This window comes from Hyla sarda, chromosome 1 (assembly GCF_029499605.1).
Source record: "Hyla sarda isolate aHylSar1 chromosome 1, aHylSar1.hap1, whole genome shotgun sequence".
Lineage (NCBI taxonomy): Eukaryota > Metazoa > Chordata > Amphibia > Anura > Hylidae > Hyla > Hyla sarda.
This window is the reverse complement of record NC_079189.1, coordinates 442,846,262-442,869,063: the sequence shown is the minus strand read 5'-3', so window position 1 is coordinate 442,869,063 and position 22,802 is coordinate 442,846,262. Positions and strand designations below refer to the sequence as shown.

At 41.3% G+C, this 22,802-nt stretch overlaps 1 protein-coding gene across 17 annotated transcripts in view; it reads left to right on the top strand.

The window, feature by feature from the left end:
• Positions 1–22,802, top strand: part of FBRSL1 (fibrosin like 1) — a 675,174-nt gene that overhangs the window by 345,218 nt on the left and 307,154 nt on the right. For 15 of the 17 annotated variants that reach the window (XM_056533016.1, XM_056532951.1, XM_056532958.1 and 12 more), the window contains 2 exons: positions 254–343; positions 9,527–9,562. In XM_056533016.1, coding sequence (XP_056388991.1) covers positions 254–343; positions 9,527–9,562 — 126 coding nt within the window. The remainder of the gene's footprint in view (positions 1–253; positions 344–9,526; positions 9,563–22,802) is intronic. The other 2 variants (XM_056533034.1, XM_056533063.1) reach the window with 1 other exon arrangement.

Below are 22,802 nucleotides of genomic sequence, written 5' to 3'. Positions count from 1 at the left end.
CTTTTTCAGAATGCAAAGCAGTAGGTGGAGAGGTGGAGGTCTCGGAGGTTCTCAAAACAATAACATTTGGCATTAACCAGCTCTATGCCTGCAGTGATGGGATGATGTACCCTGCATGCAAATCTTACCTTTCCACACAGTCTAAAGGTTATCAGCCATAAACTGCCCCATTATCCTGCAAACACTTCTAGATTTTTAGGCAAATGAAATAATAATTCAGTGCTTTTGACCTTTTATTTATGACAATTGGCAGGGAATTTCCAACAAACAGTCACCTAGAGAAGACAAGGTCCTGGTGACGTTCATCTGCGCAGAAAAGATGTTACAGTGTTCAGTAAATCAGGTGAATGATGGAAATAAACTGTATTTTTGATCAGCCTTTGATATCGGGGACATGTAGTACTAAACAATTATTATTATTTTTTTATTTTTTTTAGCCTTTTATGATTTTCTTTGTTGTAAATTGGTATTCATCTTTTGCTGTATGTCATAGGAATCTTAGTATAGCTATATGGGTAAATAGCAATTCTCTGCACATAAGAATAAAGCTGTTGCCTGAGAGTAGAATTAAAGTAAAAAGTTAAATCATTAAAAAGAAAATTGTAAAGTAACAAACCAAATATTACTGTTCTGTCATATTCAGACCTATGCTCTGGTGTTCCCCTCCACTCTTTGTTTACCCTTCCTACAGTGATGACCTGCCATGCATACACGTGACCACTGCAGTGATGACCTGCCATGCATACACGTGACCACTGCAGTGATGACCTTCCATGCATACACGTGACCACTGCAGTGATGACCTGCCATGCATACACGTGACCACTGCAGGGATGACCTGCCATGCATACACGTGACCACTGCAGGGATGACCTGCCATGCATACACGTGACCACCACTGCAGTGATGACCTTCCATGCATACATGTGACCACTGCAGTGATGACCTGCCATGCATACACGTGACCACTGCAGTGATGACCTGCCATGCATACACGTGACCACTGCAGTGATGACCTGCCATGCATACACGTGACCACTGCAGTGAGGACCTGCCATGCATACATGTGACCACTGCAGTGATGACCTGCCATGCATACACGTGACCACCACTGCATTGATGACCTGCCATGCATACACGTGACCACTGCAGTGATGACCTGCCATGCATACATGTGACCACTGCAGTGATGACCTGCCATGCATACACGTGACCACCACTGCATTGATGACCTGCCATGCAGACACGTGACCACTGCAGTGATGACCTGCCATGCATACACGTGACTACTGCAGTGATGACCTGCCATGCATACACGTGACCACTGCAGTGATGACCTGCCATGCATACACGTGACCACTGCAGTGATGACCTGCCATGCATACACGTGACCACTGCAGTGATGACCTGCCATGCATACACGTGACCACTGCAGTAATGACCTGCCATGCATACACGTGACCACTGCAGTGATGACCTGCCATGCATACACGTGACCACTGCAGTAATGACCTGCCATGCATACACGTGACCACTGCAGTAATGACCTGCCATGCATACACGTGACCACTGCAGTAATGACCTGCCATGCATACACGTGACCACTGCAGTGATGACCTGCCATGCATACACGTGACCACTGCAGTGATGACCTGCCATGCACACACGTGACCACTGCAGTGATTCAGTGGTGTGCGGTACAGGACTGCTAAACCCAGAGATTTGTTGCAGTGTGCCTGACATCTTGGCTTCAGGATAGGTAAACATCCTCCTCCAGTGACCTCTAGAGCATTGGCTCTGGAGTGAGTAATGTTTCTTTCATTGGTTATGCTTTTGGACAACCCCGCTAAGTGTGCACCCTAAGATAGAGCATACAAAAACAGAGATTTTGCTGCATATGTAGCTTTACTCTGTATCAGTTTACACTGCAGCATGATCATTTACTGTACTGGAGAAGTTGGTTCCCAAACAGTCTTTTCTGCTTTTAGTCTCTCTGCCTTTATTTTGCAGGCAAGGAGTGGGAGTATGGGGGGAGGCGGGAAAGGAGATATCTGCAGCAAATGTGTTTAAGAGCTGAAAGTATTTATTAAAAATGTCAGGAGAAAAGTGCTCCTGGCAGATTAAAGCTGTATTTGAGTTGACAGTTTTGACAGGCGATTTGAAGTGATGGGAGGGGAGGAAGAAAAGGGGTGGGGGACTTTAGCTGCACATTTCCTCTAGTGTGGGTTCCTGGGATCAAGAGCAGAGCTGTTCTGATTCACATATGGGATGTTAATTAAGAAGTATGACTTGGGGGCCAGGCGACATTTCTCTCTACCCTTTAAGCTTATCCCCAGATAGGCATCAGTCCCCAGATCAATGGTACGTGAAGGAAACCAAATATAAAAATTCATTCTCAATGAATATTAGCAGCAGAATCCCCTTCCCTTCAGGAGGTGGAAGAATGAAACATCTTAAAGAGCTGTGGAGGCCAGAAGTGTTACTATGGCAACAGCTTGAACCTATCATAGTTCTATGGAACGATGTGCTCCACTCAAGCTCGCCATGTGGAGCATTTTGATTGGTGGCAGAAATATATTATTAGACATAACGGCCAATGAGACTTTGTCATTTTATCTGTGAGCAAAGCAGCTAGGTGTTCATAGGACAAATAGGCTTCTTATTTCTCCCACTTCAGAGGCCAGTACATGCCTGTTTTGTCTAGTATCGCAGGATTTCCATCTAGTAATATGTTTTTTTTTACCAGTATATTTAAATATTATTAAAGGCCCTTTTTACCTTGAATTATAACATCTGAGTAATTGTTCCCTGAATCTTTTGAGATGTTGTGACCCGTTTTAAAATCCATACATGGCCTTGCATAATAGCTGTAAGACAAGGGGAAGAAAGATTTTTTTTTTTTTTATCTGTTCATGACCCAGCTTAAGAGCTGCCTGTGTTTTAATGGATTTTCTCCCTCGCTCAATTGAATGGATTGTCCCTCATTATCATTTAAATAGGAGCCTCAGTCCCTGTGAACATGGAAAATTTGAATGTGGTTGTAAAGCTGTGATAATGTGAAATATTCTGAAGGTGAAGGGAGGGTGTGAGGAGGGAGGGGGCGGAAAGGGAAAGGAGAAAAAACCTAATGTAATTGTTGTAGATTTCTGATTTCCCTAGCACCACCCATTACATGATGGGAAAATAGACTAATAATTGTCTCCCTTGCCTTGCCAAACTGGCTGCCCTAGTTAGCTGAAGCTAACACTCTAATTGTCAAGTGTGACCCCCCCCCAGATGAATGAAGATGTATTCAGGGCACAGCAAGGGCTAAACATGAGTGATACCAAGAGGCAAAGATTAAATTGGCAATTATTGGCTTAGCTGGAAAGGTTGGCAGGTGCACTGTGCTCCTCTGACTCACCAGGGAAAAATAGGAAATGCAGCTGCATTATTCACCCGTATGCTGTGCTTAACTTCTTCATTGCCATAGCTTGCAGCGGTCCTTTTAATGCACACTTTTATTGTGTATAGGGATAAATATCCATGTTAATGTGTAATTTGCAAAGGCATGTATAAAATGTTACAGTAAGGCTAGGTTCAGACTACGGAATCTCCGGGCAGAAAATTTCCAGACGGAGATTCAGAGTTCCGCCTGCGCCGACTGAATTAGTCGGCGCTAGGACCGCGCGGACACTGCAGTCTCCTATAGACTGCTATGTGTTCCGCTAGGATTTCCGCCTAAAGAAAGAGCAACCCCTTTCTTCAGGCGGAAATTTTCTAGCGGGTTTTTCATCCGGATTTTCCGCTTCACAAATTCCGAAGTGTGAATTTGTGAACGGAAAACCATTCACTACACTATGCATTATAGTAAGCGGAATTTCTGCCGGAAATTTCAAAGCGAAAATTCCGGCGGAAATTCCGTAGTCTGAACCTAGCCTAAGACCACAAGACAAGGCACTCCCTTATGTGAATCCTTCCCCCAAGGCAGATGGGAGTGGATGAAAGTCAAAGACCGACTCACCTATGCAGGTTGTGCAAGTTTGGTACAACTTGAATTAAGCATGATACACAACGGCTACTGCTCCCTCCGCCAATACTCCATGGAGTTAATAGAAAATGTAGAAACACCCAAATCCAACTTCTTGGGTTTACTGGCAGCGCCCCAGGATCCTCTATTTAAAAAACATTTATTTACAAGAAAAAACATATTACATGTTTCGAAACCGGTCCGTTTTTTTCCTCAGAACATGTATAAAAAGTTGGAAGTTTGGTTTTGCAAAAGTAATTTTTTAGTTTATAGAATTATGTTGTTGAGCCTTCATAATAATCTTTGGACCCTGCAATTTTAAATAGTCATTTTCTGACATTTGAAAATTTTATTCCATTATATGCAATATCACTTCTGGTATTGAATGTTTGAAATCATTCAAAGAAATTGAAAGAGACAGGATAGATTTATCAAAATCTAAAGGAAGAGTGGTGCAGTTGTCCAAAGTAATCAGTTTGTTGTTGCCTTCATGTTTCAGAGGCCTTTTCAAAAAGTAAAGAAGTAATTTAATTTGTTGCTATGGACAACTGCACCACTTTTCTTTTACACAGGTTTTCATAAAGCTCCCCAAAGAATGGAAGAAAATGATAGATTGTCATGTAGCACATGATGAGTGGGGCTATTCTCCAGCTTGAAGGAAAACAAATTCTGGCCATACATTAAATAATTGTGAATTAGTCCTGCTGACAATCTCCTGTATACAAAAGCAACCCTCACTGTCCACACAGTGTCTGTTGTCCGGTAAACCAAGGATCACACATGTTGCTTTCCCCATAGCAGGAAACATACAAGGCAAATCTATGCATTGAAGAGATAGTTGCAGGCAGTAGCTACCTTAACCCCTTGGGGATGTAGCCCATTATGACCCTAAGGACGGGAGCATTTTTTTCAAATCTGACCTCTATCACTTTATGCATTAATAACTCTGGGATGCTTTTACTTATAAATTTGATTCCGAGAGAGTTTTTTCGTGACATATTCTACTTTGTTAGTGGTAAATTTTCGTTGATACTTGCATCATTCCTTGGTGAAAAATGTAAAAATGTCAGGAAAATTTAGCATTTTTCTAACTTTGAAAGCACTCTACTTGTAAGGAAAAGGGACATGGAAAATAAATTACATGTTGATTCACATATACAATATGTAAATTTTATGTTTGCATCATAAAGTTGACATGTTTTTACTTTTTGAAGACATCAGAGGGCTTCAAAGGATAGCAGCAATTTTCAAATTTTTCATGAAAATTTCTAAATCTGAATTTTTCAGGGACCAGTTAAGTTTAGAAGTGAATATCAGGGTTTTTATTTTTGAAAACCCCTATAATGGACCCCATTATGTAAACTGCACCCTCAATGTATTCAAAATTACATTCAAAAAGTTTAACCCTTTAGGCGTTTCACAGGAATAGCAGCAAAATGGAGGAGAAATATTAAAATCTCCACTTTTTACATTAACATGTTATTGTAGCCCCATTTTTTTCCCCATTTTTACAAGAGGTAAAAGGTAAAAATGCCCCCCAAAACTTGTAATTAATTTTTTCTCGAGTAAGGAAATACCTCATATGTGAAAACCCACATGGCACACTATTTTGGAAACTACACCCCTAAAGGAACTTAACAAGGGGTAAATTGAGTCTTTATACCCCACAGGTAATTGACGAACTTTTGTTAAAATGGGACATGAAAATACATTTTTTTATTTTTAACACTAAAATGCTGGTGTTACCCGAAACTTTTCATTTTTACAAGGAGTAATAGGAGAAAATGCCCCCCAAAATTTGTAACCCCATTTCTCTTACTTGAAATACTTCATATGTGGATGTAAAGTGCTCTGCAGCTGCACTAGAGGGCTCAGAAGGGAATGAGCGACATTGGGCTTTTGGAGAGTGAATTTTGCTAAAATGGTTTTTGGGGGCATGTCGCATTTAGGAAGCCCCCATGATGCCAGAACAGTAAAAAAAAAAAAAAAAACACATGACACACTATTTTGGAAACTACACCCCTCAAGGAACGTAACAAGGGGTAAAGTGAGCCTTAACACCCCACAGGTGATTGACGAACTTTTGTTAAAGTGGGACGTAAAGATAAAAAAAATAATAATAATTTCAATAAAATGCTGGTGTTACCCCAAATTTTTCATTTTCACAAGGGGTAATAGAAGAAATGGGGTTACACATTTTTGGGGGCTTTTTCTCCATAGTATGGAAATACCTCATATGTGGATATAAATTGCTTTGCGGGCGCACTACAGGGCTCAGAAGAGAAGGAGCGCCTTTGGGCTTTTGGCGAGAGAATTTGGTTGGAATGGAAGGCGGGGGCCATGTGCGTTTACAAACCCCCCATGGTGCCAGAACAGTGGACACCCCCCCCCCACACACACACACACACCCCCACACACACCCCCACACACGCACACACACACATATGACCCTACTTTGGAAACTACACCCCTCACAGAATTTAATAAGGGGGGTGCAGTGAGCATTTACACCCCACTGGCATTTGACAGATCTTTGGAACAGTGGGATGTGCAAATGAAAAATAAAATTTTTCATTTTTATGGACGACTGTTCAAAAAAATCTGTCAGACACCTGTGGGGTGTAAATGCTCACTGTACCCCTTATTACATTCCGTGAGGGGAGTAGTCTACAAAATGGGGTCACATGTGGGTGGGAGGGGGGGGGGTGATCCACTGTTCTGGCACCATGGGGCTTTGTAAACAAACATGGGCTTCAATTCCAGCCTAATTCTCTCTCCAAAAGCTCAATTCTCTTCTGAGCATTGTAGTGCACCAGCAGAGCACTTTACATCCACATATGGGGTATTTCCTTACTCAGAGGAAATGGTGTTACAAATTATACGGGGCTTTTTTCCTATTACCCCTTGTGAAAATTACAAATTTGGGATAGCACCAGCATATCAGGTAATTTTTTTAATTTTATTTTCACGTCCAACTTTAATGAAAATTCATCAATTTGTCAAAGACCTGTAGGGTGTTAAGGCTCACTATACCCCTTGTTACAATCCTTGAGGGGGGTAATTTCCAAAATGGAGTCACATGTGGGTGATTTTTTTTTTTTTTTTTTTTGTGTTCATGTCAGAACTGCTGTAACTGTCAGCCACCTCTGTGCAAATCACCAATTTAGGCCTCAAATGTACATGGCGCTCTCACTCCTGACCTTGTTGTGCGTCTGCAAAGCATTTTACGTCCACATATGGGGTATTTCCGTACTCTGAAGAAATTGCGTTACAAATTTGGGGGGTCTTTTTCTGGGGGGCAACACCATCATGTTAGTATAATTTTTTTAAATTTTTTCTACACTAACATGCTGGTGTAGCCCCTTTTCATAAGGGTTAAAAGGAGAAAAATCCCCCTAAAATTTGTAAAGTAAATACCCCATATATGGCCCTAAACTGTTGCCTTGAAATACGACAGGGCTCCGAAGTGAGAGAGCGTCATGCGCATTTGAGGCCTAAATTAGGAATTTGCAATAGTGGCTGAACCGGTTACAAGGATGGCGCTTGTCTCCACCAAAACCCTATGGCAGTGTTTGCCAAACAGAGTGCCTCCAGCTGTTGCAAAACTCCCAACATGCCTGGACAGTCAATGGCTGTCCGGCAATACTGGGAGTTGTTGTCTTCCAACAGCTGGAGGCTCTGTTTAGGAAGCACTGCCGTGTGAGACGTTTTTCATTTTTATATAGTGGTCTCCAAACTGTGCCACTTCAGATGTTGCAAAACTACAACTCCCAGCATGCCCAAACAGTCAGTGCATGCTGAAAGTTGTAGTTTTGCAACATCTGGAGGACTACAGTTTGGAGACCACTACACAGTGGTCTCCAAACTGTGGCCCTCCAGATGTTGCAAAACTAGCACTCCCAGCATGCCCAGACTGCCTTTGGCTGTCTGGGCATGCTGGGAGCTGTAGTTTTGCAACTTTTAGAAGGCCACAGTGAAGATCACTTACAGCGATCTTCACTGCAGCCTCCTCCACCGCCTCACTTTCCGGCCTGCCTCCTCCTGCTGCCGTCCGATGTCTCTGCTGCCACCGCTCCAATGCCACCGCTGCTCCCGTAAGCCGGCCATGTCCCCCCACCCACATTGCCCGGACTTCAATCGGTGTGCAGAGTGGGGGAAATTAACTTTAACCCCCCCCCCGCCTGATCGACTAATGGCAGGGAATAGGAGGAGGTGGCACCCCTGCCACCTCGCTCCTATCCTGTAGAATGATCGTAGCTGTCTATGACAGTTCCTATCGCTCTTATTTTCCAGGCGATCGGGTCACCAGTGACGCGATTGGCCCAGAATCGCCGCAAATCGGCGGTCTGAATTGACCGTCTATTTGCGGTGATCGCCGACATGGGGGGGGTCTCAGGACCCCCCTAGGCATTGCCAAGGGCTGCCTACTGATAGATATCAGCAGTCATCCCGGTCCGCTCACCACCCAGCGAGCGGTGGTGATCGGAAATACGGAGGGCGTACACCCTCCATCCCCAAAAGGTTAAAGGGGTACTCCACCCCGAGACATCTTATCCCCGCGATCTCTCCTGCAGCCCCCCAAGTCATCAGCTATACGGAGCTAAGTTTGCTCTGTGGCTGATGACTCGCAATACAGGGGTCAGCGGTTCGTGATGTCACGGCCATGCCCCCTCCCATAGACTTCCATTAAGGGGGCAGAGTGTGATGTCACGAGGGGGCGTGGCCGTGACATCACAAGCTGCGGTTCCCTGTATCAGGAGTCATCAGCCACGGAGAAAACTTGGCTTCGTACAGCTGATGACTCGGGGGCTGCAGGAGAGATGGGGGGGGGGGGGGACATCAGCGGGACCCCCGCGATCAGACATCTTATCCCTTATCCTTGGATAGGGCATAAGATGTCTAGGAGCGGAGTACCTCTTTAAATCAGTTGTATATATCTTTCTTCTACGGCTTTCACTTCATTTCAATATCTTAATGTTACCAAGCATTTAAATATGTCTAAAGCCATGTTCACATTAGTGTTGGAGCTCTGTTGCAGGCTGGTCTGTTGCACAATAAACACAACCAGATCTTGAAGGATTCCACTGACTTCTAATGGGATCTGTCTGTTTTCCGTCAGGTGTACATTTATTTGCGGGATTTGTTTGGAGAACATGTATGCTTGCAGTATTTATTTCTCCGTTCATGACCCGCTATTTTTCGGATTCTGCAAAGAGAGCTCCCTGAATGGAGCTCAGATGCAGATGTGAACCTGGGAAGTACAGATTACTATGGTAGATATTGTTGCAGGTAGTGGACAAAAACAAAGTGATTTGCTTTTACCGTATTTCACTTACTTGAAGTACAGCTCAAATATATTTTGCTCATTTTGACAATCTCTTTCCTACATTTACCTTCAGTTGTGTCCGATGTAAATTATTTACAAAAGAGCTGACAACGTTCATATTATTTTGGCAATTTAAAATTTCAGAAACTTGTGAGTTTGTCTTTGCTGACCTTGCTCTCTTTCCTCCACAGAGCTCAGCTCAGTCTCTTTCTGGACGCGGCTACTCAGTAAGTGTTTTCTTTCCTTGCTATATCTGCTAGTGAGTAGATTGTTTACTGGTCTGGACCTCCTAGAAGGAAATACATTTTCTCAGTTTGGATGAAGCTGATCATGCACATTAGATCTAAAGTGGCTCATAGTTGATCAAACAGCGATCTGCTATCTGACTTTACTCTTGCCCAATGGCAGGGCAGTGAGATGTGTATCGAGGAATTTCTTTAAGACTAATGGGGAAGAAGTAGTATAAAAAAATTGTGACTGAGAATTTTCAGAAACAGTAACATATATTCTATGAACTTGGCTAGCTTAAATGGATTTTCTAGCTTTTTTTGTTATTGCCAAATAGACCAGGGGCAGCGTATGGATGCCCAAATAAAAAAACAAAACTATATTTAGCCCTCTGCTCTGAAGTCTGTGGTGATAGTATCCCCCATGTACACTCAGCATGAGATGCTGCATTCAGTCACTGGCCTCATGCAAGAGCAAGCACATGAGATGCTGGGACTGGTGATATACTGCAGTGCACTAAGCTACTAGGGACATTGTTACAACATTTCTACAAGACTCTGTGGAGGGAATGGTTCATGCACCCCATTCCCTGCCCCTGGTCAGTTTGACAAAAGCCTAGAAAATACCGAAGTTGAGTTTTCATGAAGAGTGGAGAAAAGGATGTGACAAAAACTCTGGAAATACGCTGTGTATTCTTTTAAGAGCAGACACACTGCGCTACCCGGCAGCAGCATTGTTTGCGCAGAGCGGTTAGGAGGTTTTTCCAACGTGACGTGCGAACTCTCCTCCATACCTCACTGCGCATACAGAGCCCCGTGTGTCTGCTCTTAAAAGAATAAGCAGCGTATTGTTACGCTGCCTATACGCTATGTGTGACCCTTCCCTAAAAGAATCTAGCATTTATTGGAGACATTATTATATAACATAATAATGTTATATGTATATTTGTGTGTCTCAGTGCAGAGACAAAGAGCTCTGTGCACTGAGGCTCTGTGACCCCCCCAAACCCCCCCGACTCACACAGTAGGCTGGTTGACAAGCCAGGAGCCTGCACAGAGCCTTGCTTGTCCTGCCCGCATTTTGTCCCAGCCGAGACACAAGCAAAAGCGGCAGGAAGAAAACAGCATTTTTTCCATATATATATATATATATATATATATATATATATATATATATTCATTCATTTATTTAAGCAATCGATATTACAGATATACATATAATGTTATTATCTACATTCTTTAAAATGGTTTTGCAAATGACAGGTGCACTTTAAGTTCTGTAAAATGATGCATATGGTTTGCATAACTTTTAAAGGTTTGGTTCAGTAACTTGCCTGGATTATAAATTGTATTGATTTACAATGATATATATATGTCATAACCAACATACATCTAAATGTTTTTTTTTTTTTTTTATAGTATTTTGTTAGTTTATTGTCCTTGGAAAGTTTAGCTAGTTGAAGTACATTTTTGAGAACTTCAGCCGTAATAGTATAATGTGTCACTGACCAATCTGTATGGCTCCCTCGTTTTGTGTGTTAAAAACTGTTTTTTGAAAAGAGCTTTCTCACTTTTTCTTTTAATAATACAGTTTAAGATTTTTCTTGAATTGTATAGCAGGAATCTTCATTGGCCTGCTTTCCACATGGTTGACATTAGGCTTGACATCTAATAGGCTGTAGTGTAGAAGAAAGACTCCAAATCAAGAACTAATGATCAGCTAAAGCTCAGAGACAGATCAAGATGTGTGGACTGGAATAAAAGAAGCTTCCTTGGCAATTGTTCCCTTGCTTATATATAAGAGGCACAAAGTAAAAACCTGTACTCACCCCTCATCAGTAATACGGTACTATCATGTATCATGTAGCAGACCTTGAAGAAATAGAGAGAATGGAAAGGATTAAAGCCGGAAATAGAAAATGAGCAACTCAGCTTAACGCATGCCGCACATCTTTGTGTAGCTGGTAGTTATTTGAATGGTTACAATTCTATTTTTTTATTTATTTTTTTATAAAAAAAATAAATAAATTGGGATTTCTTATGCTTGGACAGACTGCTTTAATCTGTTCAAGTCCAGTAGTAGGTTAAAAATGTACAATTTATGGTACCTGTATTTAAATAATGCATCAATCCTCCATAAACTTGAACACTCAGAGTGTAATTTCCCGACTGCATACAGTAGAGGCTAGTATAGGATACTGCCTGATACTTCGGAATCACTTCCTGAATAACAAAAGGTTTGGGCATGTTGTCTTCTAGCATATCCGATCCTATTTTCTGTCAGCAAATGTCTACAGCTGCCCATACACAATGTTCTCTGTGACATTTGTATTTCCTAACAAATGCCCAGCTACATCTTTGTATGCCCTGTCAGGCACCAGTACAAGACTCTGTATTTTATAAGCTGGGGTCATTTCTTTCATTTAGATCATCCTTGGACTCCAGTGGTCTAATGGATTCCAATAGACTATTGCAGCCACGTTGTTGCTGGCTAGAATACACCACTCTGGGCACAGATGTGGAGTCGGAGTTCAGGACTTTTGAGTCAGGTTTGGGTGGAGTTGGTAGCATTGTAGTGACTCCAATTCTGACTTTAAAATCCAGATTGTTTTATGGTGGTGATGAAAAGCTGGAAGTTATCTTACTATAGTAAATTTGTTGTACATAAGCCATTTATGAAGGAGTCAGAATTGTCGTGTGGACAAATAGTGAAATTTGAAGCTTGGCATAACAAATTCACAGTCCTGGCTCTGTGTTACTGGAAGAGGCACTGAAAGTTATTCTTTCTTAGGCTAGCTTTGCGAGATGCTTAAACTATACTGGTAGCTTGTGTTGTTTTGAGCACCTTAAGCTCTGCAGTAGCAGGCAAGTATTCATTACCTTTTAGTGCTACTGCACCAACTCTAGAGGCCTCTAAACTCCTGTTTAGAAAGGCCATTCAAATGTACTTGCTGTGTGCTGTGATGGAATGCTAACGATCTGATCCCTCTCTGCCAATTAGCCAAGAGGGAAGCGCTGTTTAATGTACAAAGTACCGTTTAGGGGACTGTTTTATTAGATGTACCCTATCAAACATAATCCCATGATTAAATAGTGCCTGTTCCCAACTGCAACATGCAGCATTCACAATTTGTTGTCCATAACATCGGCAACACTAGCTTTATGGTAGTAACTTGTACACTGTAAAAAATTGTACAGAATGCCACATGACATTTTCCTGCATCAGTAGCCTAAATGCATGTTCACACCATATAGGTATCTTTAGATTTGTGTGTTTCTCAAGGCCAAAATCAACAGCAGAATTATTTACTTTTCTGTATGGGACTTTTCAACATTGAATGACAGTTATCAGTTTGCAACTGTGCAGTTTTAGGACAAGCTTCTTTTCTGTGGCATTATGAGACTCGGTTCTATAAATGTCTACTGTAGGAAAACAAATTATGCAAGGTGGAGCCGAACATATGTGTATTTAAAATACCCTGATTTTGCCTTGACTTTTATAGATAGTATGTATGAGCCATACTCTATTATATATTATAATATAATGTATTATGAGTTGACACATGGTATTAAAGGGGTATTCCAGGCCAAAACTTTTTTATATATATCAACTGGCTCTGGAAAGTTAAACAGATTTGTAAATTACTTTGATTAAAAAATCTTAATCCTTCCAATAGTTATTAGCTTCTGAAGTTGAGTTGTTGTTTTCGGTCTAACTGCTCTCTGATGACTCACGTCCCAGGAGCTGTGCAGTTCCTATGGGGATATTTTCCCATCATGCACAGCTCCCGGGACGTGACATCATCATTGAGCAGTTAGACAGAAAGGATAAAGATTTTTTTAATAGAAGTAATTTACAAATCTGTTTAACTTTCTGGAGCCAGTTGAGATATATATATATATATATATATATATATATATATATATATATATATGTTTTTGCCTGGAATACCCCTTTAAATGGCTCGTTGATCCAAAAGAAAGAGTTAACCAATTTAATTTATTTGTTGAAAAAAAGGATTGAAGTATTTTTGCTTGGCTATACCACTTATAGCTGGATGTGGTGTGGTATTTGAAATATGGACATTTTGATCTAGATGTGTTAGAAGTGTAGCATGTCTTGTAAATTGTTCCAGCTAAAAGATAGACTGAAGTGACATGTGCATCTTCTGTGATCAGCAACTAAACCCACAGTGAAAGTAATATCCAGTGGGATCCCATCTCCTTTGTGTGTTACAAATACCTTAAAGAATAAATGCTCTAAGCTGTCTCTTTGAAGCACTGTTACATGGGATAAGCACGCTTACCGGAACTACACATTGTGGCGGTAGAGGAATAAACAGCCGTAAATAATCCGCCACTTGTCTATGGAGATGTGAAAATTGAGTACAGGGGGATTTGGCTTCTGTGCAGATGCTGGAAGGGGAGGGAGGAGAGGTTATGATCTGAGCAGGGATGCAGGCTAGAGAGATAACTGGATTTCACTCTGACACATTGATGTACATGTGCAGGATTTTCATTCAGCATAAAGTGCCAAAAAGAAAACTCCTGAGCTGTATGCATGAATTTATCTACATTTTCTAAACTTTTCAGTCAGGTATATTGTAATAAAGACCTGGCTTTTACAAATAGGAAATGTATCAAGTGTCAGTATTTAAAGAAGTAAAATTTGAACGCTGATTGCTCACTATGAATAGTTATGGTGATTGAACAGCTGGTGGAATGCTTGTTCCTCACATGAATAATCATCTATGCAAATTGGAAAATTATAATTGGTCTTTATGAAATTGTGGTGTTTAAAAAGGAATTGTTTTAAACAATAGGTGATGTGTAACTTGAGCACTCAGTGGGACAGATTTATCAAGACTTTATTTGCCTATAGCAGCCAGTCACAGCTCAGCTTTAATTTCTCAAAACTGATTTGAATGGATACAGCTCATTTATGTCAATGGGTGGGGTGGCTGATGTATGGGAGGGAGGGAGGAAGATGGAATTGTGGGATTTGTAGTAAAAAAAAAAAAAAAGTCAAACAGGAAATAGCAGTTCACAAAAAGCTAGCCACAGTGTTATGGTAATCTCACAACAAAGTCATTTAGCCCTGAGACAAGTGCAGATCCTTCCTAAGCATGTCTATTACTGTCTGCCCTGTAAGTACTAAAATCACCTTATGATGGATAATCTTTAAAAAAAAAAAAAGCTTGAGTGAGTACCCAATAACTCCTATCCACCCTGTACTGTACATTTATGTTAAAGAAGTACTCCAGTGCTCCTCCTTTACTTTATCCAATTGTGCTCGGACTGCAAAACAAACAAACCTTAAAGCAGTATTCCAGGATTTTTTTTTATTAATTTGACTATGCTACAGGGGCTGTAAAGTTTGTGTAGTTCATAATATAGTGTCTTTACCTGTTTGCTCACAATTCTTATGTGATTTTAACCCCAATATTTATTTTTAACAGCATACAAAATGACTGTTGTCTCAGATTTTTCCCAAGTTGCAATGAGGCTGAGACCTGACCAGTTAGCTGATGACAGGGAGCCTGTCTGCTTCAATGGGTGGAGCGATCACTTGGTGGGAGAGAGATCAATCTGCAACTAATGCAACAGCTGTAGGCACCCTGATTGAAAACCACAGGTCTTTGAATGGATGCAGTTCATTTATGTTTCAATGGGTGGGGTGGCTGATGTGTGGGAGGGAGGAAAATGGAATTGTTGGATTTGTAGTCAAAAAAAGAAAAGTCAAACAGGAAATACCAGTTCACAAAAAGCTAGCCATAGTATTATGGTAATCTCACAAAATAGCCATTTAGCCCCAAGACAAGTGCAGATCCTTCCTAAGCCTGTCCATTACTGTCTGCCAGGTACATACTAAAATCACCTTATGGTGGATAACCCTTTTAACTCACCTTCCTCCATTCCCTGTTGTGCCGCTATCGGGCTTTGGTCCTGGTCTTCTCCTGCTTCCGTGTGCACGAATCGTCACACTGCGGTCAGCATATCGCCAGCTGCAGCGATGTTCCGCCTTGGCCGGTGATAGGCTGAGTATCATGTAAGGGGCCCGGGCTCCTCCTTCTCCCAGAAAAATCATTTTTTTGTGTTTACCCCGATCACTGTGGAGGATCAGTAACATCATCATTTAATAGTTCTGACAATTACGCATGCGCCGATATTCATTCAATAGATGGCTTACATGGATCAATGTAAATGCTATTGTATTACAGTGATGTATGTTATTTGTGCTTGATTGCTAAGGGCCGTCAATTGGCAGCCTTCAGCAATCACAGAGCCAATAAAGCCTGAGGAGCAGAGGTAAGTCCCGAGGCTTCCCTAGCAACACACCGTCTCCCTATGATTAGATCATGGGGGGGAGGGGGGAGTGCGATATGACCGATAGACATGGGAAGGAATAGCGGCATGTCTAAATGCTGTAATCTGTAAAGATTACACAGGGGTGTGGAAATTTTATATAAAACCACTTGTGCACGGGACTAAAACGGAGCAAAACCTACTTGTCCCTCATGACGATCCACTTGACCTGGCCAATTTTCGCTTTTACACTCTAGTTTTTTTCCTCCTAGCCTAGCCATAACTACCTACTATAATGATACCTTTTAATTTATACATAACTTATTCTCCAAAACAAAAAAATATATACCGTATATATAATTGGCAAAGTGAAATTGAAATAGGAAAAGATAATTTAGCAAATTTGGTGGTTTTCTTTTCTACGCCATTTACCTTGTGGTTGAGATAACATGTTATTTTTGATACTTTAGACCGGCCTGATTACAGCAATACCAGATTTGTTTAGTTTCCGTCATGTTTTACTAATTTAAAAAAAATTCTAAACTTTTTCTAATTTTTTTAATTGACATTTTTTGACCCCTGTAGGGCTGCAGAGTACGGAGCGAGCAGGAGTCGGGAGCCCCCCCCCCCCATACTGACTGCTGAGCGCCGCCGCACTTGTCAGGTCCGGCCCTGCTTGCCCAAAGCTGGGCTAGGTGGCGGAAAAATTCGCCTGCCCGGCGCCTGGAACTGCATGTCCCAAGCATCGGGCGATAGGAATTCCACATCCCTGATTACAGTATTTAGGCAGTTAAATGACAGACATCGAAACAATTTTCGATGTCTGTCATTACCGGCAGATGCTACTAATAGCAGCGGGCATCTCCCTGTTATGAAGCAGACCCATCCCACTGGCCCGCATCATGACCACCCACCCAACCCATGACATATATAACATATATGTTTATCATGGGTCAGGAAGGGGTTAAAGAGAACCTGTGGCCAACCCCACACTAAAAGGGTACTCCGGTCAACTGGTGCCAGAAAGTTAAACAGATTTGTGCTCTCTGCTGACACCTCAGTCCCCATACCAAATCTATCCTGCTCTGGACAGTTCCTGATGAGGACAAAGGTGTCAGCAGAGAGCACTGTGGTCAGACAGCAAAGAAATTCAAAAAGAAAAGAACTTCCTCTGTTTTATACAGAGGAACGTCCTCTGTTTTATACAGCAGCTGATAAGTACTGGAAGGATTATGATTTTTAAATAAAAGTAATTTACAAAACTGTTTAACTTTCTGGCACCAGTTGATTTAAAAAAAAAATAAAATTCCTTCTGGAGTACCCCTTAAAATAGCTTAGGGTGCGCTGAGTGCTTACCTTTTACAGCTTCTTAATATGTCCGCCCATTCTTGAGATATATTTGATTAAAGTTTATTTGATTCCCTAAATTATCAGTTAGATTGGAGTGAACCTAATTTTAATAATGTTATTAACCATTATCATAATCATTGTATATGTTTTAATTCATGTAGCTGTTTACAAAGTGTCTCACCTGAAGTCAGCAATATCTTGTGGCTATATTAATTTTTACTTGTCCTATTAACACTTGGGAAATTTAACCTAGTGACATGTAAACTGCAGGTTGGGAGGAGGAAGAGGAGTCAGTGTGACTATGGCCTCAGGCTGGAACGTATTGGAAACGGCGATAAAGAAATATGTTCATCTGTATTTCTGATTTCACAGGAAATGGTAAATGAGGCAAATATTGCTTCCTTGGGATTTCTTTTACTCCATTATGATGAGAAGGGTTGGAAAAAAGCATAGTATTTTGTCAGCGAGATATTTATAGACCCTAGTTTAATAATTAATGGGCATTTTGTTCATTAAGTTCACATAGTTAATAAATGCTAGAAAAAAATTATCAGCTTGTCACCTAACCCCAGCTTACTCTGTTATATAAAGGAGAAAATAACTTGTCTTCACACAGGAAGAGATAGCTGTCGAGAAAACTAGTGCTCTGTTATCATTGTACTCGCTGTGGTCATACTCCCATAGTCTGCGGCCAGCCAGCCTCAGCTTTTCTGCACACTGAGTCACTTAGCCCTAAATACATTCTCCTTCCTGCTGAAGCTTAGGGTTGTGTGGGAAGGCAGAGGAGCCCTGGCTTTCTCGCTGCGGTTTCCCTCTTTCTGTGTAGCGGAAAAGCTTAAGCTGGCTAAGACGGAAATCACTTGGTTAGCAGACGACCACCATGCATTCAGATAACATCAGCTTAGCAGTTTTTTTTTTGTGTGTCTGAAGGGTGAATGATGAAATAACTATTATATGTAACCTGCAGTAAAGACTACATTGTGTACTGCAGAGCGAACTACATAGGGATTTTACTCTAAGAAATATCTTTGTCTTTCTCTTTAACATTTGATTTATCCTTCACTGTTTCATTCGTCGTGCCTTTTCTTCTTTTATTCCATTCACCATGTGCTACTAAGGTTATATGTGGATAGAAAGTTAAAACTGACCCATCTGTCGAGACCTCGTGTTAAGTAGGGTGCTGAATAGCAATGTGTGAATGAAGATGATTACTCAGATCATTGTTTTTCAGAGGTGTAAAATAGAGACTTCAAGTAGTGTTCCATGCAGGATGCCATGTCAGAAAGTAGCTGTTGTATAATATGAGTGTTGAAAATATAACTAGTTGGTCAGGTTGAGATTGTTATTAATATTATTAAACAGGCAGGTCTATTTAAAAATATGAAATCATTTTTATATAGGACTTACAGCTTGGTTTCCTGTGACACACTCTTTGTTACATGTCAGTCATTTAACATGAAAACAGTATGACTGTATTCCAACCACTAGAGGTTAGGAAACAGTCATTCAATGTAGAGCGAATGTAAGAAACTTTATAATTTATCTTAATAGACAAAAATGCTTCTTTAAAATAATCTTTGAAAATCAGCTTACAGTCAGGTCCATAAATATTGGGACATTTACACAATTCTAACATTTTTGGCTCTATATACCACCACAATGGATTTGAAATGAACATGACTGTATATTTATGGACCTGACTGTATATTTGTCCTTTGTCTGCAAGACAAAGCAATGCAAGTCTATGGAGGGAACAAGAGGGAGCTCCACCCGCCAGCTCTGCCTATAAAAACCATATACAAGTTATGTAATGGTCATAAATATGGCTGCTCCTCATGTACAGACACAGGGCAGCTTATCCTAAAAAGTCACCTAAAATGACAGGTAGGCTTTAAAGGAGAACTCCAGAATAGAAAAATTGTCCTCCATACTGCTGGCAGTTAAAAAAAAAAAAAATACATACATACATACCTTCCTTCGCTCCTCCGGAAACCCACTCTGGTCTCCGCCGCGATCTTCTTCTTGGTTGCCGGTGGTCAGCGAGTCATACTGCACTCAGCCAATCACCGGCCGCAGCGAAGTCCCCATTCGGCCGGCGATAGGCTGAGCGGCAGTGTGACGTTTCAGCCCCGGCAGCAGGTGCTGGGGCTGAAAACGTCACACTGTCGCTCAGCCTATCGCCGGCCGAGTCGGGACCTCGCTGCGGCCGGTGATTGGCTGAGTGCAGTATGACTCGCCGACCACCGGCAACCAGGAAGAAGATCGCGGCGGAGACCGGAGTGGGTTACTGAAGGCACCCGGGAGGGAAGGAAGGTATGTATCTATTTATTTTTTTACTTTTGGCAGTATGGAGGACAATTTTTCTATTCTGGAGTTCTCCTTTAAGTTTCACTGGAGACTAATCTTGGCTTTAAAAAAAAATAAGAGAAATCCTGTATGCTTTGTAGAGAACATCTACTAAACCTTTGATATGTTGTCAACAATAGCAAGCAGCAGCTATGTATACCTTTTTATATAGTGTCAGTCTCCATATTACATTTTAAAAGCTGAATCTCCATTTTGCTGTTACTCTGTATTCCTCCTCCGGGGTCGGGGACATAGTAAATCAGTTTTATAGAGGTGTTCGGGAACTATGGTATGCGGAGACAGTGTTATGGAAGGTGTGCTTCTTCTGCAGTGTAGACGGATGGCGGTGCTCTGGCTATGAATAGTATGCAGATGTACACGGATCAAAGAAAAATGAAAGCCGGCTACTCACCATCTCATGTCTTCAGACTTCTTTATTCAGTATGCTCACAAATCATGCTGGGGAGAGGGACATAGACCAGGGGGGTACAGATAGGCAACAATCAAGTGCTTCTTCCGGCCAGGAGCTTGTTACCTATCTGTGCAACCCGCCCCACGCCCCCGCCATATGTCCCTCTCCCCAGCATGATTTGTGAGTATACTGAATAAAGAAGTCTGAAGACATGAGATGGTGAGTGGCCAGCTATCATTTTTCTTTGATGTGTACCTTCTAAATCCATATTAAAGCTTCTATTTTAATCCATTAAATATTTATTCTCCTGAAGGCTATATCTGTTAATAGGCATGTGTCTGGCAATTACATGTCTGCAAACAAATTCTTGTCTCAGTGGTCTGGAGAGCGAGGGAGTGTAACTCATCCTATGATTTCTCAATTTTTACAACCTTACTTTACATACTCCAATTATTGTTGACACCTAGGTTGTGAGTAGAGATGAGCGAACTTACAGTAAATTCGACCGAACTTCTCGGCTCGGCAGTTGATGACTTATCCTGCATAAATTAGTTCAGCTTTCAGGTTCTCCCGTGGGCTGGAAAAGGTGGATACAGTCCTAGGAGACTCTTTCCTAGGACTGTATCCCCCTTTTCCAGACCACTGGAGCAACTGAAAGCTGAACTCATTTATGCAGGATAAGTAATCAACTGCCGAGCCGAGACGTTCGTGACAAATTGAATTTACTGTAAATTCGCTCATCTCTAGTTGTGAGTCAAAAGTAACTAAAATTTGAAAAATCTGCTATTTGTCTGGACATTTACCTTTTTGGTCTCTGAACCTTAAATGTAAATTGATAATGAGTATGAGTAAGGCCTGGTTACCAGGCCGAAGCGCGTTACTGTCTACTTTGTCCCATGTACTGTGGATATTTGTAATAAGACATTCAGAAGAGTCTCGTTGTGCTGGACATGTTTCTTTGTTGCCATTTTTGTGAATTCACACCAGTCCGCGCACATGCTAGACACAGGGATGAGCTGGCACACCTTAGGGTGGGTTCATACCACGGTTTGTTCGCAGGGTTTCTGTGTATGGTTTCATATTTAAAACCATAAGCAGCCGTATAGGAAACAGTCTCCATAGACAATGCATTGGCGACCATATTAGGGATCGACCGATATTGTTTTTTAGGGCCGATACCGATAATGGGTGGAGGTTAGGGCCGATAGCCGATAACTTATACCGATATTCCGGTATGAGTTATTGGCTATTCAACCCCCCGCGACACCGCTGCAGATCATTGATTTAAAGCAGGTCGGTCGCGGTGCGGGGGCGGGGCTTTATCGGCAAGGTAATTGCCGATACCGATAATGCCCAAAATCATGATTATCTGCCGATAATATCAGCCAAACCGATAATCTGTCGATCCCTAGACCATATGCAACCTGACGCATCCGGTTGCGTGCGGTATGTTTGTAATACGTTTTTGTTACCCTCCCCCGTACTCCAAACCGTGTCCTACCATGGTTTTTGGTCTGGCTGAAAAACTGTATTGTGACCAGTTGTCCTTTGTAATGACATCACTCATTTTACCATAAAATGTATGGTGCAACCAAAAAAATACTATTTGTGTGGGGAAATTGAAAAGAAAAACGCAATTTAGCAAATTTTGGAAGGTTTCGTTTCATGCAGTAAAGTTTTCGAAAAAATGACATGTTTTCATTATTATGGGGATCGATACAATTAAAATGATACCCATGAGTACATTTCTATTATTGAACCACTTTAAAAAAAATTGCATACTTTTTAACCAAGTTAGTACGTTTAAAATCCCTCTATTTTGACAACTTATAACTTTTTCATTTTCTTTCTAAGCGGCGGTATGATGGCTAATTTTTTGCACCATGATCTGTACTTTTTTTTTATACCACATTTATGTATATAAAATTTTGAATAATATTTTTTTGGGAATAAAATGTGATAAAAAGGCAGCAAATCTGGACTGCTATCAGCAGCCGGGACCTACCGTGCATGACCCAAGCGTCGCTTCGATGCTTGTGGTCATGTATAGGATGTAAATGTACGTCCTGGTGCATGAAGTACCTCTGCACAAAGACGTACATTTACGTCCGTGGTCGTTAAGGGGTTAAAAATGGACAAAAATCTGAAAACCTTAATTGATGTAATTGTTAAAAACCGCATGCAACTGGACAAAAAAAAATTTCAAACCGTATACGGGTTCTTTTTAAGCACACGGTTGCATACAGTTTAGTCTGGTTTTGAGGAATACGGTTTTGACTAAAAGACCTGATAGAAAACTGTGGGGACAAACTGTGGTGTGAACCCACCTTACTCCCGTTTGTATAAATTGATAATGATCATAATAAATATAACAATTTAGGACATGCTAGAAAAGCTGCAATTTTCTGTCAAAATACAACTGTCACTTAAAACCTCCACACTGTTTTTTAGTATATACTTGAAATAGCAATTTTTGAACACCCTGAACGGTGCACCCATTGGAGATTTGAATGAAGCTTAAAAACCCAGCAGAGTAATAATAGTTGTGTGTGTGTGTTGTACACCGTACTGTCTGAGGCTGTCAGTTCTAACTGGATAGTCTTGGGTACACCCCCCCCAGCTGCTAACAACCTTTTGGCTATTTCACCAAAGTAACAACACAACACTCCCTGCCCCCACCCACTCTGGACCCATTCATTTGAATGTGCCTAAAAGGGAGTATGTTTAGCATATGCTTCTTAATCTAGATTAAAGTGAATGTGTCCGGCAAGGGCGCGCTGTGGTATGTGTCTGCATCCCATTCTCCCTGGTTGCCAATGTATATGC